Source organism: Sus scrofa, chromosome 6 (assembly GCF_000003025.6).
Source record: "Sus scrofa isolate TJ Tabasco breed Duroc chromosome 6, Sscrofa11.1, whole genome shotgun sequence".
NCBI classification, from domain to species: Eukaryota; Metazoa; Chordata; class Mammalia; order Artiodactyla; family Suidae; genus Sus; species Sus scrofa.
The window spans coordinates 393,513-410,860 of NC_010448.4; the positions used below are offsets into that span (position 1 = coordinate 393,513).

A 17,348-nucleotide genomic window follows, 5' to 3' on the forward strand; every position below is an offset into this window, starting at 1 on the left:
TCTGGCTCTGGCTGTAGGGCCAGGGGTCTGGGAGGCTGGGTCTTCTCAGAGACAGCGCACTGCCTGTTGCCTCTTCCCCCGGGAGGGTCAGAGCAGAGCGGGCATCTTCCAGGACCGCTCATGCCCGCCTGGCTGGGCAGGGTTGGGCGTACCCAGCCCAGAGGCTCAGCCTTCAGCACCGGGCTGCAGGGTCAGAGGAGACAGGGGTGGGCCTGGGCTGGGGGAGGGAAACAGACGGGGACACAGTCCTGGCCTCACGGTGGGCGCTGAGGTCTCATGGAGGCAGCTCCTTGGGGCTGCAATACTCAACCAGCTGCCCGGGCACCTCGGCCAGCACGCTCTTGGCCAGCACCGTCGGGGAGACCTGGCGGGTGAAGGGGGGATGCTTCCAGCCTCCGTCCTGACCTGCGCACACCCCAGCTTCCATCCCTAGAGCCGCCAGTGCCCACTGCCGCCTCCCCATCAACAACACCGTGTCTGGGGCAGCCAGCCTGCAGCTGGCACTGCGGGCGGGCCCCTGCTCCGGGCACAGAGGGGAGGGCGTGAGTGTGTCCCGTGATGGGCATTTCTCACTGCGTCACAGGATGTTTGAAAGCCACCGGGGAGCTGCCTGCGGGGCGCTCACGCTCTTGAGCTCCCGGAAGGGCACCAACGGCTCGATGTCTCAGAGCAAGGGGAGCGCAGGGCGCCGTTGTCGCTGTCCAGGACCTGCTTGTCAGCGACATCCGCGTTGCCCACACCCATGGCGAGGAGGGACACAGGCGGGTGCGCGGTGCGCACGACGGCCTCCTGCGCGGCCGCCTCGTTGCTCAGGATGAGCAGGAGGTGGCATCGCAGGGGACAGGGGAGGGCCGTGAGGACCCTTCAGGGCAGCTGCGGCTCCCCCCAGACCCCAGGTCTGCCACCGGCTCTGTCCCCTCACGTGGGCCGGGGGCAGGGGGTGACCGTGGTCTCCAGGCTTTTCTAAAAGCTTCTTTGCAGAAGCGTAAGACACACACACACACACACACACACACACACACACACGATCCTAACAAACCATGAGCACATGCTCCCTCTGACCCGGGCGGACACGCCCAGATGAAGAGAGCGAGGTGGGGCAGCCAGGGCCGACCAGGCTCCCACAGAGTGTAGAGAGGGCCCATGCTGGCCCTGCCTGGCCAGGTGCCCGGGCATCTGCAGAAGAAGCCTGGGACCCGTTTCTATTAACAGCCCATTTCCAGGGTCAAAAAAAACAAAACCGAAACTCCTGTCGTTGCGCAGCAGGAACGAGTCCGACCAGGATCCGCGAGGTCGCGGGTTCGATCCCTGGTCTCGCTCAGTGGGTTAAGGATCCGGCGTTGCCATGAGCTGTGGTGTAGGTTGCAGATGCGGCTCGGATCTGGTGTTGCTGTGGCAGTAGCTGTAGCTCCAATCTGATTCCTAGCCTGGGAATCTCCTTATGCCGCGGGGGCAGCCCTCAAAAAGCAAAAACAAAACAAAACGAACCACTCCGGGGCCGCTACTAAAAATCTAGAGGGAGCCCCCAAGAGAGGAAAGAACCTCAGGGAGCCCCAGCCCTGGAAGGCCGGGCGGTCCACCAGGAGGTCCAGCCGCTGGCCAAGGGCACCAGCACTGCAGCGCCTCCTAAGAAAAAAGACACCACGCCAGGGGCTCCCCGCTCTGAGCCCCAGATCATGGGGTGCACAGCCTCCTGTTCAGGTCCCGCGTGAGGGCCCCTCTTCAGGAGAACCCACGCCCTCCCCCGCCCCCGTCAAGATCTCACAACCCTGTGCCGGCCAGCGGGACACACCGCAGCCAGCTCAGGGCCACCGCAGTCAGGGCGCCACGAGGCCTCAGCAGAGGGGCAGGGCCACCCCAGGAGGAGGTGGGTGGTGCAAACGTCGGGGGGGAGGCACCGGGAAGGGGGCCCAGGACACACGCCCAGCGTCTCCCCGCATCCACCTTGCTCGGGGAGGAAGGGTCTGAGCCCCAGCAAGGCCGGAGCCAGACCTGAGCACCCCAAGCACCCCGCAGACTCTGACCCTCGCAGGAGCCAGGAGGGGCGGGCCCCCAAGGGCAAGGTCAGCAGCCTCCAGGGGGCGCTCGTGGACATACGCAGGGGACCACAGGAGCCGGGGGTCTCACAGCAGGAAGGACACACCCACCGCCAGGTCGAAGTCCTTGACCTTTAACCCTTCTCCTCCTGGAAAAGCCGTCGCTGGTGGACGAGGCGGCTGGACATCTCACACCGGGGAACTGTCACTGGGTTTCAGGTGTGACAAAGGCATTGGCCTCCATTTTCTCTCTTTCAGGGTTTATGCTAATGTTTACAAATGAAATTCTGTGTCGGAGACTTGCTCCAGCATAACATGGGGACATGGCCGAACGTGACCCTTTCCTGCGCCACAAATCCTAGTGCAGTGGAACCACCGCTGGGGCGGCGAAGGCAGACGCAGGATGTTCTATAAGGCACTGGATCTAAATCCAGTCACTCGAAACTGGTACGTGTGCCAGGGTGCCATTCAGGAACCGCAGCATCGAGGTGGGACGGGGTGAAGGGGCAACAGCGGTGAGCACGGCTCGGGTGACGGGCGGCCCGAGGACAGAGCAGGGCTGAGAGGAACGATCCGGTCAGGGGCCCCGGACATGGGACATGGGTCTGCGGGGCCTGGGATGGGGACAGAGAGACGCGGGGGCGAGGTGGGAGGAGGGAACCGCCCTCACTGTGGGCCTGAGAGCCGAACTGCGGCCGCGCACAGGGTCCTGGCTGGAGATGAGCAGGTGGACCCGGAGGACTCCGGGGCGGTCAGCCTGCTCTCGCACGGCGGGAAGGAGGAAAGAGGAACACGCAGGGACAGGAGAGGTCCCGGGGAAGGGCGCCAAAGCTGCCGGCTCTCCCTCCATTCTTTCAGGGTTTTGTTCAAAAAAAAATTTGAAAGAAAGCAACAGAGAAGCCATGCCCACAGCAGCAGGGGCAGATCTACAAAACAGGATGAAAACTGGAGTAGAATGCAGCCTTTAGCTCAGTATTATTTGTGCAAATTAAAAACACACGCAGGAGTTCCCATCATGGCGCAGCGGAAACGAATCCAACTAGGAACCACGAGGTTGCAGGTTCGATCCCTGGCCTCACTCAGTACGTTAAGGATCCCCCATTGTTGTGAGCTGTGGTGTAGGTGGCAGACATGGCTCGGATCCCACGTTGCTGTGGCTCTGGTGTAGGCCGGCAGCTGTAGCTCCGAGTAGACCCCTAGCCTGGGAACCTCCACATGCCGCAGATGTGGCCCTAAAAAAGACAAAAACAAAAACAAAAAAACACACACATGCAAACAGGAGTTCTTGTCATGGTGCAGCGGAAACGAATCCAGTTAGGAACCGTGAGGTTGAGCAAGATCCCTGCTCTTGCTCGGTGGGTTAAGGATCTGGCGTTGCTGTGGCTGTGGTGTAGGCCAGCAGGTGTAGCTCTGATTCAACCCCTAGCCTGGGAACCTCCATATGCTTTGGGTGCAACCCTCAAAAAGCAAAAAAACCAAACAAGAGCACATGCAAACAAAATAACGACGTATGGGAGTTCCCGTCGTGGCGCAGTGGTTAACGAATCCGACTAGGAACCATGAGGTTGCGGGTTCGGTCCCTGCCCTTGCTCAGTGGGTTAACGATCCGGCGTTGCCGTGAGCTGTGGTGTAGGTTGCAGCCGCAGCTCGCATCCTGCGTTGCTGTGGCTCTGGCGTAGGCCGGTGGCTACAGCTCCGATTCAACCCCTAGCCTGGGTACCTCCATATGCTGTGGGAGCGGCCCAAAGAAATAGCAACAACAACAACAAAAAAAAGACAAAAAAAAAAAAAAAAATAACGACGTATACACAATTGGACCAAGAGAACCATAAGCATCGGGCTGCCTGCGGGCTCGGCAAGTCAGCCTCCAGGGCAAGAATTCACCTTACCCCACTGGCTCTGGGGCCTCCTGGTCTCTCAGCCCCACTGCCACCCAGCTGCCTCTCGCTCCCTGCCTCAGGGCCTCCCGCGGGCTGCTCTGTCAACCTCTGCAAACCCCCATCCGGTCCCACCTCCCCAGCAGCAGGCACACCTTCTAAGGCACGCGGTCCCCGCAGTGCCCGCCCACCACCTACAGGAGCCTCTCCGCTGCGTTCCTCAGCTGCAGCCGTGCAGGCCACCTTGGAGATGATGGGAGCCACGTGGTGGCCATACAGCTGGACCCTGGGCAGGCAGTTCTGGGACGCCTCCACCATGCCCTGGATGCCTGCGGGGGGAAGGGCATGAGCCGGCCTCGCTGCCACCCCACCCCCAGCCCAGGCACCTGGAGCTCCTACCTTCACACTCACCGTCCTCCAGGTTGAAATTGATGGCAAAGTCATGGGACACCTGGGCGGGCACAGAAAGGACCGGTCAGCCAGTCGATCCTGACCCACTGGGGGAAGCAGGTTTGGAGCTCCCATGGGCGGGAGTCACTGGGGACAGAGGGTGGACAGACAGACTAGTGCTAGGGCATCGCTCCAGCCCTGGATCCAGCCAGACCTGAAGCTTCTGAGTTTCATTAGCTGATAAACCCCACCAAGTTCCTGCTTAAGCCAGCTAAAATCCCTTCTCACTGGAGGATTCTGGACTAATGTCCCCCTTCTCCGGACAGGGCCACAGGGCTTATCTTCAGCCCTAGGATCACTGGGCTGGTGCTGGGAGGTCAAAGGTCAGACCTCTGGCCAGAGGCTGGTCCCTGAACCCTGTCTACTGCCCATCACACGGTAGCTGGCTCCCAGGGGAGGGGGGAGGCAGCAACCAGCGGGTCCCGGGACCCAGGCCTCCTACCTCATCCTTGGGAGGGATCTGGGCTCCAAACCCCAAAGCAGAGAGCCTCTTGTCGCTGAAAGAGAGGTGGCCCCATCACCCAGGGCCCTGGTCTCCTGGGGATGGGGTGGGGGGGAGACATCAACAGAACCAGGAGACCAGGCTGACCCTTTTGGGGGGGCCAGGCCCCACCCTGAGCCACATGGGGGAAACTGAGGCAAAAAGCCACAAAGGAGCTGCCCAGCATGCGCGCAGACAAGGGGCAGAGCCACCGGTGTGGGAGCTTGGCCCCGACAGCCCCAGTTTACTGGTCTGTGCAGTGGGACTCGGAAGCCCGGGTCTGTGTGAAGGTGAGGGGGACAGCGGGGGTGCGCCCGGGGTGGGGAGGCCAGCGCACCTGTCATAGTCCTGGCAGATCTCGCCCACGGCCACCAGGGCCTGCAGGTACTCGCTGGGCTGGAAGGAGTTGATATAGTGGAGGGAGCAGCTGTTCCGAGGGTGAAGTCAACGGCCACCTGCAGAGGCCCCAGAGTGACGAGCTGGGGTCCCTCCCCACCCGCACCCTCGGTCTGACAGGTAAGGGAAACCAGGGCTTGGGGGCCATCTGGCCAGGCGGACCCACCCCAGAGTGGTCCCCAGTGCTGCCAGGAGATGGGGGTGTGAGCCCAAGGCCCTGGCGTCGAGCGGGAGGGATCAGAGGAAGACAGATGTGTGCCAGCCCCAGAGCTGCCGAGGCCCCTGTGGCCAGCACCATCATCTCCGCGCCTCCCTTCCCTAGCCAGGGGCGGGGACCCGGCTGGGTGAGGGAGGGGCCAAGGGCCAGGCACATCGTCTCAGCTGCCACCCTCCCCGGGCAGGGCCTGGGGGGAGCAAGCCCTGAGCTGAGGTCCCTGTGTGCCCCTGTCGGGTCACCTCCCTCAGGCTGTTCTGTCAAGTGAGGAGTGTGGAGGCCACAGGGAAGGGCCTCACTGGACGGAACCAGGCTCCGAGTGACCACCTGGGTGGGGAGGGGCCCCTGGGACCTGCCCTCCTCCAGGGCAGCCTCAGTCCCCTCCTCTCAGGCGCTCAGGTGGCCGGAACGCCCATCCCGCAGCTGTTCTCGCCTGTCTCCCCCTCCCCTCCGTCCCTCCCACCTCCACGCTCGCGGACCCCCAGACCTCCGGGATGGGAGCCCTTGAGGGTCCATCTGCCAATGGGGGGCCTCAGGGAGGGGCTCGCCACCCCCTGCCCTGCTCTTCTCTGCTGAGCTTGGGCGGAAGCCCCGCCCACTCTGCGTGTGGGCAGGGCCTGCGGGGGGCGGGGCGGGGCGGGGCTCACCTTCGGGTCGGCCAGCAAGGCCACGCCCGAGTTCGTGTAACTGCGCCTCTTCTGCTTGTACTTGGGGTTCACACAGTCCCACTGGGCCGGGGGGACAGGGACAGGCAGAGACCCCCATCCCGAGCGCCACCGCCCAACACCCACCCTTGGGGCCGGGGGGGAGCCTGAAATCCCTCGCCCTGGAGGGCGTTTCTCCAGCTTCCACACAGGCCTGGGGTCCCGACCCCAGCCCCCTGCTGGGCCAGCGGGTATCATTCTCCGCCGTCGTCACCGGTCTTCTCTCTAAAGCCATCACAGCTTCTGGGACAGCCCAGCCCAGGGCCAGCGCTTCCGGCTCGCCCACAGGCAGGGCAGGGAGGGCCCGCTCACCTGGTTCTCCCCAAAGGCTTTCTGCATCTCCTCGAAGGCGGTGGAGAACTCTCCGAAGCAGTCGTGCTTCCCGCGGGAGTCATAACCCCAGACGAGGCCCTGGCGAGCCCAGGACCCCTCAGCCCGCCTGCGCCGCCCCCAGCCTGCGCGTCTCCACGTCCCCGCCCGCAGGCTGCCCCCTCCCCACCAGCCCTCCACACACACCCCGTTTCACAGCCAAGGTGTGGTCCCCTGGGACTGGCCTGGTCCGCAGCGCCTGCCCACCCCCCGCCCTCCGGCCCCGCCCCGCCCCGCCCGTCAGCTCCGGCCCCGCCCCAGCCCAGGCCCCGCCCCCGCCCCAGCCCAGGCCCCGCCCCCGCCCCAGCCCAGGCCCCGCCCCGCCCGTCAGCTCCGGCCCCGCCCCAGCCCAGGCCCCGCCCCAAACACCCGGCCCCGCCCACCTCCAGAGGCCGAGACTCGTCACCGCGGCACAGGCTGCTCAGAGACGCCTTGAAAGGCCGCCAGGTGGGCTCAGGTCGTTCTTCACCACCTGCGGGGAGCGGCGGGGGCTGGGGGCCCGCCCCAGGCTGCAGGCAGGATGAGGGGAGCCCAGAGCTGCGTCGCCGACGCTCGTTTCTTCCTGAGCCACCTTCATAACTTCCCCCATATTCCTGGACCCCTGGACGTCTTTTTCCTTAAATAGCTTTTTTTCACTCAAGCTGATTTCTCTCAAAGGGACAGGCTTTCCCGCTGCTATAACCGAAAACTCGTTTCAGGGGCGGGCTGCTGCGTGTTCAAAGCGGGGAGGGTGTTCCTGGGGGTCCAGACCACTTCGGCCGGCGGGAGGATCCGCGGTGGTTCGTTCGGTCCCTCGTCCTTTTACACACCCCAGGGGCTGGGCGGGGACCCCTCACCTCTGTCCTGCACACCGGTTGCTCGCTCTGGTCGTTGATCCGGTACAGCTCCAGGAAGGGGTCCGACTTGCTGAAGAGGTCCTTCAGAAAAGGCACAGCATGGGGTGTGCTTGGCAAGGCCCGGTCCAGGCTCTGCCACTGGCCTCGCCTCCCTCTGGAGCTTCCCTGGGTCCCCAGCACCCTCACTCTAGCTCCCAGCCTCAGCCTCCGGCTCCCACTGTTTCCCCCTCTCCTGGCCACGACTCTCATTCCGTCTCCATCCAGGGGAGGCAGCAGGACGCCCTGCACAGACCGCTGCTGCCCCCACGTGAGCATCCGACAGGACCAGAACCGAGTCCAGATTCAGTGCCTCCACTGTCTGGAGACCTCGCTGAGCACGTGGCCCCACCACTAAACAGACCATGTATGCCCGTGTCACAGGGGGCTGCGAGGACGAAATGAGACGCAGCTGGAAGGGCACAGCAGAGTGACAGCAGTGGCAAAAACAGGACCCTGACAGGGGCACAGCCCTGCCTGAGGCTCAGTGCTCTCACTCTGCGTGGACACAATCAGCTCGTCCCCATGTCCTCACGGGGGGAGCGGTGCCCCAGTGCACGCCTCGCACCTCGTCATCCAGCTCCCTGGCCCGGAAGGAGAGCTCCATGCAGCCAGTGTTCCCAGAGACGTCCTCAGCTGTCACCTGGCGGGGGGTACTGGCTCCAGGGTGCGCAGGAGGGGCCCTGCCCCGCGCGGGCCCTCAGGGTCCAGGCTGCTGACCCCCACATGCAACTGGGCCTGGGGGAGGGGTGTGGAGGCCCCAGCAGCCTGGGCCTGGTCCCCGGCCCAGGGCAGAGCAAGAAAGGGGTGCGGGGCTGGTGGCAGGCGGGGCCTCACCGTGATGGGGGACTTGCCAGCGTTCCCGCCAAACTTCAGCAGCAGTGCCTGGGTCACCTTCTGGGCCACCATCTGGATGTCAGAGGATCGGGGAGGGGTCCGTTCCTACTCCCCTGGGGACCCTAGCCCCGCCCGCCCCGTCTCCCGTCTCCTCTGCTTTGCCTCCATTCACTGCAAGGGCCTGGCTCCTCAGATCTACAACCCAGGGCCTGGCAAGGACCTCTCTCGCTTTGCCAGCCGCCCTCACCTCACTGCACCCTCTCCTCAGCCCTCTCACTGCCCAGGGTCACGCTGCACGGGACCCGCGGCTGAACCAGTGCCCATGCGGACACATGGGCCGGGAGCCTCTCAGCCAGGGGGCTGGCCTGTGCCAGGCCCTCCATGCACCGGGCCCCCAGGCAGTGCAGCCCCCCTCACCGCCCTGTCCAGGCCTCTAACCTGCCCAGGGAGCAGGACACCGGTGCTGCTCCTTCCCTGGGGTCTCGGCCCAGGCCTCCCCTCCTCCCACCAGGACCCCTGGAGCCGAGCTGACACAGGGGTGTGGCGTGGCCCCAGTGGTCAGCTCTCAGGCTGGTCAGTTTGCGAGACAGAGGCTGAGCACCTTCACCGCTGGGAGACCAGGGCCCCCTTGCGGGGACACCCCCTCTCCTGGCTGGCAGACACAGAGTCCTCAGGGATGGCAATTCTGCCCCTCGTGGCCCTCAGGCTGAGAGCTGAGACAAGTGGGAGGGGACCCAGGTCTGAGCCTGCCTGGCTGGCAGCCCCTAGCACACAGGGGTGTCCTGTGCCCAAGAGAAACCGATTCAGGGCGGGGGAGGAGGCCAGGGCGGCCTGTGCCAGGCCCCTGGCTCCCCCGTTCCAAGGATCCCTTCCGGGCTCTGCTATTAGGGCCAGTGGGCTCGCTGCTTTGATAGCAGTGCATCCTGCCAGCCCCCAGCTCACACTGAGGTGGCCCGTGTTGTCAAGGTCCCTGATTCCCAAAGAGGAAGCAGAGGTCAGGGACTTGCTTAAGGTCGCACCTCTGAGATCCGAAGCCAGGCATCCACCCCTTTGGGCATCGACTCTGATGCCCCTCACGGCCCTGCAGACCTGGTGAGTTGGTCAGGATGACCACAGAGGGGTCTTTCTAGGTGTGCCCGCGCGTGGCTCTGTACACATGTCCATGGGTCTGCACCACACGTGTGTCCCTGTGGGTGTCCTCCTCTTCCACGCGCACGAGAGCGGGGGGAAGCCCGCGCTGCTATTTCCCGCTGGGCTGTGCCCTAAATCTCGGTCCTCTCACCCGACGGCGGGCGTGGCAGGCGATGTGCATGCGTCATACAGGCCACGCGTTACGTCAAAGACGTTGGACTCAAATGAGAACACCCTGTATGATCCCCCGACATGAAATTCTAGAACAGGCGAGACGGGGGGCGGGGGGCAGGACTTGAGAGGAGCACGGGGACCTGCCAGACGATGAAAATGTCCTTTGTGATCTGGATGACGGTCAGGTGTCTACAGCTGTCTCAGCTCATCAAGGGTGACACAGCCACTGCGTGTGAGTCACAGGCCAGCTGAAAAGTGCCCCCGTGGCGCTCACGGCAACTAACGTGCCACACGTGGGGCACCAGCACAGGGCCTGGCGCTAAGCAGTCTGACAGTGCTGACAACTGGGGCTCTTGTTACAGTGGTAACGGAAGAGCCGACAGGAATGACCCCTCCGCCCCCGAAAGACACAGGTCACTGCCATGGGGTGTGACAAGGGGAAGGCTCCCTAATGTCACGGGAGTGAAAAAGCGCACTGCAGGGCAGTGTGTGTCGTGTGTGCGTGTGTGTGTTTCATGGCCACCCCATGGCATAAAAGTTCTCAGGCCAGGGATGAAATCTGAACCACAGCTGCGGCCACACTGGGCCCTTAACCCACTGCACCATGGCGGGAACTCATTTGTGTTTTAAAATATACACGGAGAAAAATTCCACGTCCCTTGGCTCTTGTAAGAAGAAATCTCTGCAGAGGGAGCTAAGGAACCTGCACGGGGCAGGAGGGAGAGGGTCTGAGGCGCGACTGTTACACTTTCTGAATTTTGGCCCAACGAATCACCCAGTTAAAAATTACGCCAGAGACACAGCAATGTGGGATCTGAGCCGCATCTGCAACCTGCACCACAGCTCGCGGCAACGCTGGGTCCTTAACCCACTGAGCAAGGCCAGGAATCGAACCCGCACCTCATGGGTCCTAGTCGCATTCATTAACCACTGAGCCACTAGGGAAACACCAAAAATTAGAGTTTTTTTGGAAAACAGACGTTTTCCAAGAGGAGCTTGGAGACAGGCAGAGCTGGGGTGCTCACGAGAGGGACCCCTGTGGTCCCTGGGCCACAAGGTCGGTGTAATCAAGCTGCCCCATGCCACCCACCGCTGCCCTCGGGACCAACCGGGAGCCCCTCCACCCTCCTCCCTCCCAAGGGGCGGGGCCCACCTGCCCCAAGGTGCACTCCATGGCCCCCAGGAAGTCACTGGCTTGGCAGCTGAGGCTGCCGGGCCCATGGGTGTCACAGACCTCAAAGCGCAGCCTCTGCGCCTCCTCGAAGTAGTAGTGGAGCGGAAGGCCTTGGCGGATACGGGGTGCAGGCTGCTCCGGACCACCTCGGTTCTGTCCACCTGCGAGGGGTGCCCTCTCCCAGCCCTCTGCCCGCTGTGGTCCTGGAGGAAGACCCCGCCCCCACCCACCACCCCTGGCGGGGGGGGGTCTCTCTTTGGAACCCAGGCCCTCCCTCCCTGGCCCACTGCAGAGTGCGGCCGTCCGCCAGGCCTGCTCCATCCCCGCATCATGGATGAGGAAGCTCAGGGGCCAGGGGGTGTCCAAGGGCACCCAAGAAGGGACAGGCAGCTGGCAGGCTGGACAGGGCTAACCAGAGCAGAGATCCGGGCCAGCAGCAGCCGGCTGGGCAGGGAGGCTGGGGGAGGGGTGGCAGCAGAGATAACCCCAAGATCCAGCTCTCTCCTCCAACTTGGGGCCCCTTCACCGCTCAAAGCACAATCTGGGCTTGGAGGTGGGCTTCTCCAGGGTCCCACGAACTCCCACATCCTTGACAGGGGGTGTCTGTGTACCCCTAAGGGACATATGCCCCAGGGAGCACTCAAGCCAAGTCTCAACCGCTAATGGGGGGTTGCGCCCCTCTTAGCATCCTTTGTCCCCAAGGTCAGGACTGGAGTTTGCTCAGCCCCAGGAGGCTGGTGGTCCAGAGATAACAAGGTCACAACGGGGCGAGCAGAGCAGGTCGGGGAGCTGGCTCTGGGCAGCCTCCCATACTCCTCACCCCTCAGCAGCTCTGCCCTGGATGTGGTGTCCCCAACATCACCCCCAGCCCAGGTCCTACCACCACCCCACAGTGCCACCGAGGGCTATGGGGTGGCAGGGACAGTGCTGGAGGCTGGGGCAGACTCTGGTCCAAGGTCCTGCTCCCCAGCTCACCGGGGCTTCAACCCTCAACCTCTCCTGATCTCGCCCGGATTTCTCGAGGTGAGGCTGCGCATCTCACATGAGATGGAGACGGGAAAAGCCCTGTGCCTGGCAGAGCGCCCTGCCTGTCGCCTCGACCAGCCCTCCGGGAGGCCACTACCCGGGACAGAGGTTTCCAGGGGAGAAAGGTGGCGTCGTGAGCTGTGCACCCAGAGCCAGGTGCCCAAGGCTTGTGAACCGGGCCCCAGCTGACCAACCACAGCCACACGTGCCACTCTAGCCAGGCCATGCTGGGGTGGCTCGGACCAAGATAGGGTCTGCAGGAACAGGAGGAGGGAGGTGACAGGCCAGGAGCCCTGCAGGTGGGAGAGGCTTGGGGCTCCCAGAGCACCCCTGCCAAGCCAGCTGCATCCCTCTACCCTGTGGACTGCTGCTGCACTGCCCGCTCTGGGGACCCGTGGTCTGGAGCCTCTGCCTCGTCAGTGAGGACCTGGCAGAGGAGTGCCACTCCTGGTTGCCCCACAAGCCGGAGGGTGACCCTGGCCCCAGTCCAAGCCCCTGCTCCCCAGTCCCCTCTGTGTCCCTTAGGCAAGCCCCCTGCAGTGCCCTCCAGCCAGGGCCTGGAGCCGCCTGCCCCAGCACTCCCTCTCCCCACAGAAGCCCAGCCCCACAGCTCCTGCGCACACATCTCTGAACCTGGAAACCCCACCCTTGCCCTGCGCTCAGCCCTGCCCCTACCTGCACCCACTGGCTCTGGGCCTGCAGCAGCAGCACCACGCTGGGGTCGGACTTGGTGAGTGGGTCGCGGTCCAGCAGGTGCTGGCGGCTGAGCTGCAGCTCCACCTTTGAGGCGCAGGGCACCACCCTGGGGGCCGCCGCCACTGCCCCGAGCTTCCCACCGGCGCCCATGCTCCCGGCGCCAGCGCTCTGGGACCGGCTGGGCGCACCACGGGATCCCAGACCAGAATCAGCGCGGCGGATGCACGGGGAGATGATGGCCGGCCCAGGTGTGGCTGCGCTCCCCTCCCTGCACACCTACCGAGCTGGGCACACGTAGCAGGGCAGGTGGGACTGAGGAAGGGGCCACGGAGGGGTGGGGTTGGGCAGGAGCGGGCCCCACACAGAGGCCTCAGCCCCCCTTCGTCCCTAGCCCCAGGGTTGCCTGGCTTTGGGGTCCTAGCCGGGTGCACCCTCCCTGACTGAGCAACGCCCCCCCCCCCCCCCGCCCCAGCGCCTTGGGATCTGCCCGGGGGGTTGGCCCCCAGCTGCCCTGAGCCTAGGTCCGGGTTGGAGCAGCAAATCGGCGCCTCTACCGGGGCTCCCTGACCCCATCTCCAGGCACTATCTCATTCAACAAGCACGTAGTAGGTGCCTTCTGTATGCAGGCACCTGGCTGGGCTGGGGCTGGAGATAAGTTGGGTACTGCCTGTCTGGAACCTCTAGTACTGTCCTGGGGGTTGCCTGGACTGTGGGCAGCAAGGGTCTGGGGCCTCCCACACCTGCTCCCGCAGCCAGATCAGAACAGGCCTGACCCTACTGCACTCTGAGCTTCAGCCGCACCCTGGACCCCCTGACCCTGGCTCAGAAGCCATGTGGAAGGGGCAGAAACCCCTTCCCAGCCCGTATTCCTGCCTAAAAATATGGCCCACACCTGGCCAAAAGCCGTGGTGGGAGGGAACAGGGAGATTTAAGGTGAAGGGGGCCCGAGGACCAGGGAGCAGAGACCAGGTCTCGTGCGCACCAGGCACTGAGCTCCAGCTCCTCGGGGCTGGGTCTTTGCCACCAGGCCTCTGAAGAGGACCCTGGGGTCTGGGAGCACACCAACAGGACAAAGACACGGCCGGGTTTGGGGGAGGTGGGAGGTGGCACCCCAGCCTCAGATGAGGCAGGACTCAGGGGACAGTTTCCCTGGCACTGGGCAGGTGGGATCACCCCTTGGGTGCGCCTGAAAAGCAAGAACCAAGTGTCTTGTTTGCAGGTCAATCTGATGCGCCTTCTGCCGCCTCACCAAAGCTCCGTGTCACCCTCTTGGAAGGCAGCCAGACCCACACAGCTTCAGAAAAGGAGACAGAAGGGCCGGCCCCCAGCCCCACCTGCACCCAGGACAGCTCTTTGGGGTCTGCTGCGATGGTGACCACGAACCCAGACAGCCCCATTTGACAGATGGGGCATCAAGGGCGGCCAGCTCCCCACAGCGTTCCACTGCACATGCTCACTTTCGCAGAGGGAGACAAGAGGCTTCGGAGCTCGAGGCGCTGCACTCGAGACCTGAACGGATCCTCCCTCCCTCGTCCCCCAGCGCACGGAGGACCCTGGCATAGGGGAGGGACCCGGAAGGTGGGGGGTGGGAGCTCAGGCTGCCAAACGCAGGAAATAACAACACATGTTCCTTGTTGAAAAATCGGAAAATGAAGATAAGAAAAACCCAGTTGCAGCACCCAGACACAGAACACTTACCATTTTGAATTTCTCCTTCCGGCCCGCCCCCACACATCCCTGTGTCCATGTCTTAAGTTGCCTGAAACTGCACGTGGCTCCTCAGGCTGCAGACCAGAGTCCTGCCCTAGGAGCGCACCTGGCACACAGCAGGCACAGAGCCCGTGGGGCCGCAGGGCCTCATCTCATGCTGTAGAGAACGTCGGTGCCCCTGCCCCAAACTCCTGTTGAAACCTTAACCCCCAATGTGACTGTGTCAGGGCCTTGGGAGGTGCTCTGGCCAGGCGCTCAGAGGGGGGCCCGAGGGGCCAGCTGGTACAATCACGGCTGCCTCTCGGTGCTTCCACATCACCAAATTTTAGAACAATGAGGCATCCTTGCCCCTCACACACAGCCAACTCCTACTCATCCTTCAAAGCCTCGCTCAATGGTCCTGCTCTGAGTTCCCGGCAACTCCGCCGCCCACTACAAGATCAAAAGTGTGGCCTGGCAAGTTCCCATCGTGGCGCAGTGGTAATGAACCCAACTTGGATCCATGAGGACACAGGCTCGATGCCTGGCCCTGCTTAGTGGGGTGAGGACCCATGCTGCTGTGGCACAGGCACAGCTGCAGCTCCAATTCGCCCCCTGGCCTGGCCACTTCCCCATATACCGCAGGTGTGGCCCTAAAAAGACAAACAGCGGGGCACGGACCGAGTCTCACCTGGAAAGTGGAGATGGGAAGGGAGCTGAGGCGAGGCCTGGGTGCTGGGGGCAAAGGTGGGGAGGGCCCCGGCACACCCTCGCACCTCATGCTGTGCTTGCAGCCCCACAGCCCAGGAGCTGCTGAGGAGGGGGGTTGACGGCAGGGCTCCCAGAAATTCCAAGGGAGCGTGCCTGGGTGCTCCTTTTCACAACCTGCTCTCCGCCTGTGCTTCCCTTTCTCCGGAAGAGATGTTATTTCATCTCAGAACACCCGCAACTAATCCGAAAATCAGACTGTTCCTGCAGGACCTGACTTCAGCCATGAACCAGGTAAGCCGAGTGGGACACCCTGGTTGTCAACACTTGGGCCTGCCATCCCCAGGGCAGTGGTGCAAGCCACACATACTCACCACACACACACATCAAATGCACGTGGAAAGACATGCCTGAGCACATAAAGACGCACACATGCAGACACAGGCCACGAGGGACAGACTGGGTGACCTTTCTCCAGCTCGTTTTTTTCTCTGGATGGTGATAGGACCCTTCCCTCCGAGGAGTGTCCCCCCGCTTGGTGCCACCCTTTCTTGCCCCAGGTGCCTGCTGCCTACCCTGCAAAAAACCAGCCAGCCTGAGCACCCACTGTCCCTGACAACCATCTTGGCAGTGAGGAGACTAAGGCTCAGAGAGGGTGACAGCCTGGGTAAAGTCACACAGCAAAGGGACTCCACCTAGATCCCACACCCCACCCAGAACCAACTCTTGCCTTCCTGAGCCTCTCCAGGCCCCTGTCCCCACGGCATTGCTGCACTAGCCTCTCCCGACAAGGCACACCTGTGTACCGGGGGTAGGCAGGGCCGCCTGACCCCTGGACTCGTAGCTCAGTTTCTGCAGCCTCTATACGATGAAGAGATCAGAACACCTGCCCAGGGCCAACTGGAACACAGGACACCATCCAGGGCTGGCTGTCCTGCACAGGGGCCTGCCTTGGGCACCTGTCCAGACTCTGGAGCCCAGGATGGTAGCCTGCCTACCTCCACTGTTGTGCTATTCAAGCAGAGGCAAGTTGCTGGGTTCAGAAGATGTTTAAGGGAGAGCCTCAGACAAGGACATAAAAGCAGAGCCAAAGGCCAAGCAGCAGGCAGGAGCAGAGTCTGTGTGCCTGGCATCTCCAGCTGATGGGCACCTGGAGGCTATTGATAACATTCTTGGCAAGGCCTTGCAGTGGTGACAGCCCCATTGCCTGTTGTTTTCAACAATGACCCAGTTTTGCCCCACCCCCATCCCAAAGCCAAGGAAGCTCTGGGCCTTTCCCAGGTTAGGTCGAGAAGACTGAAAGGCCAGCCCCCTTTTCCTGGACTTAAGACCTTTCATCAAGCCTGGACCACAGTCCTATTGCAGCTTGCTGATAGGTGGCCAGCCATCATCACTGCATCCCAAAGCTGACACATGCCCAACATGCTACAGAGAAGGCCAGAGGTCATGCAGAAAGAAAGCTCCGCAAAGGCAAGAAGAGTTTGTTCTGTTCACTGCTGTGCCCCTGCAAACGAGACTGTGCCTGAAACACAGGAGGTGCTCAATAAATACCTGAGCGGCTGGCTGCCTTTCTCAACCATGGCCACCTGCACGGCACTTTCTACCTCCCCTGCCCCTCCGGCACCTGCTCCATCATCAGCTCCTGTCCCCAGAGCTGGATCACCTCACGCTGCACCCTCTGGTCTTGTTCTAAGCAACTGAGAACTAACTGAGCCGAAAGGAACAGGCATCCTGGGAACGCCCTGGGTCTGGTGTGGACTCTCAAGACAGAGGCCTCCAGGACCTGGAGAAGGGAGGCCACGGCCTCTCGCCAATCCCTCTTCTCTTCTGGGCCTGTTTTGAAACAAAGACTGTATTTTTTTCTGACATCCAGAAACCGTACAAGAAAAATACATCTGCAAATAAACCTGAAGCGTGGGAAGAGAGACCTCTAACACAGACGTTGCCTTAGCCTTCTCCTCGGCTTGAACTACGTGGGAAAAACCTAAAATCTTTATGTCTTCCCTGTAAATCGCAACAATTTGAAGCAACTAAAAATTAGGACTGATTTCCATTAAAAAAAACAAAAACAAAAACAAAACACAACTACCAACATTTTAACAAAGTAACTAGGGAACCTAAGATTTTTTTCATCCTGAAATTCAGCATTGCTGCAACTGTGGCTCGGAACCAATCCTTGGCCTGACAACTCCAAATGCCACAGGCAACCAAAAGAAAAGAGAAAATTCATCAAGTGGTGACACGTCTGAGTTAAAATCAGAGATGTACACCTTCCCTCCAAAAAAAAAAAAAAAAAAAAAAAGAGGCACTGCAGCTCTGCACAAGCCCAAAGTTACCTACCCAGAGGCACATGCCACCCAAACACTCCTGACCCAGTGGACACCCCAGCCTTTCGGCTCCCCACCACCAGTGCTCAGGCAGAAGGGCAGAGCTGCCCGCCCTGGGGCCGTCTGCACGTCAGGACCCCAAGCACAAGGGCCTCCAGGCCAGCCAGAGGCAGCTCCCTCCCTCCCT

General features: G+C 62.4%; 1 protein-coding gene across 1 annotated transcript; it reads right to left on the bottom strand.

The window, feature by feature from the left end:
* On the bottom strand, nt 244-17,269 carry CPNE7 (copine 7). Its single transcript, XM_021096150.1, is given in 20 exon segments — nt 244-568; nt 626-672; nt 675-862; nt 2,128-2,216; nt 2,488-2,595; nt 2,707-2,793; nt 3,926-4,242; nt 4,325-4,364; nt 4,806-4,860; nt 5,182-5,353; nt 6,098-6,182; nt 6,471-6,569; nt 6,911-6,975; nt 6,978-6,999; nt 7,364-7,444; nt 7,968-8,042; nt 8,237-8,308; nt 10,695-10,819; nt 10,822-10,876; nt 12,417-17,269. Coding segments are annotated over 20 exon segments (2,247 nt in total). The 5' UTR covers nt 12,588-17,269; the 3' UTR covers nt 244-274.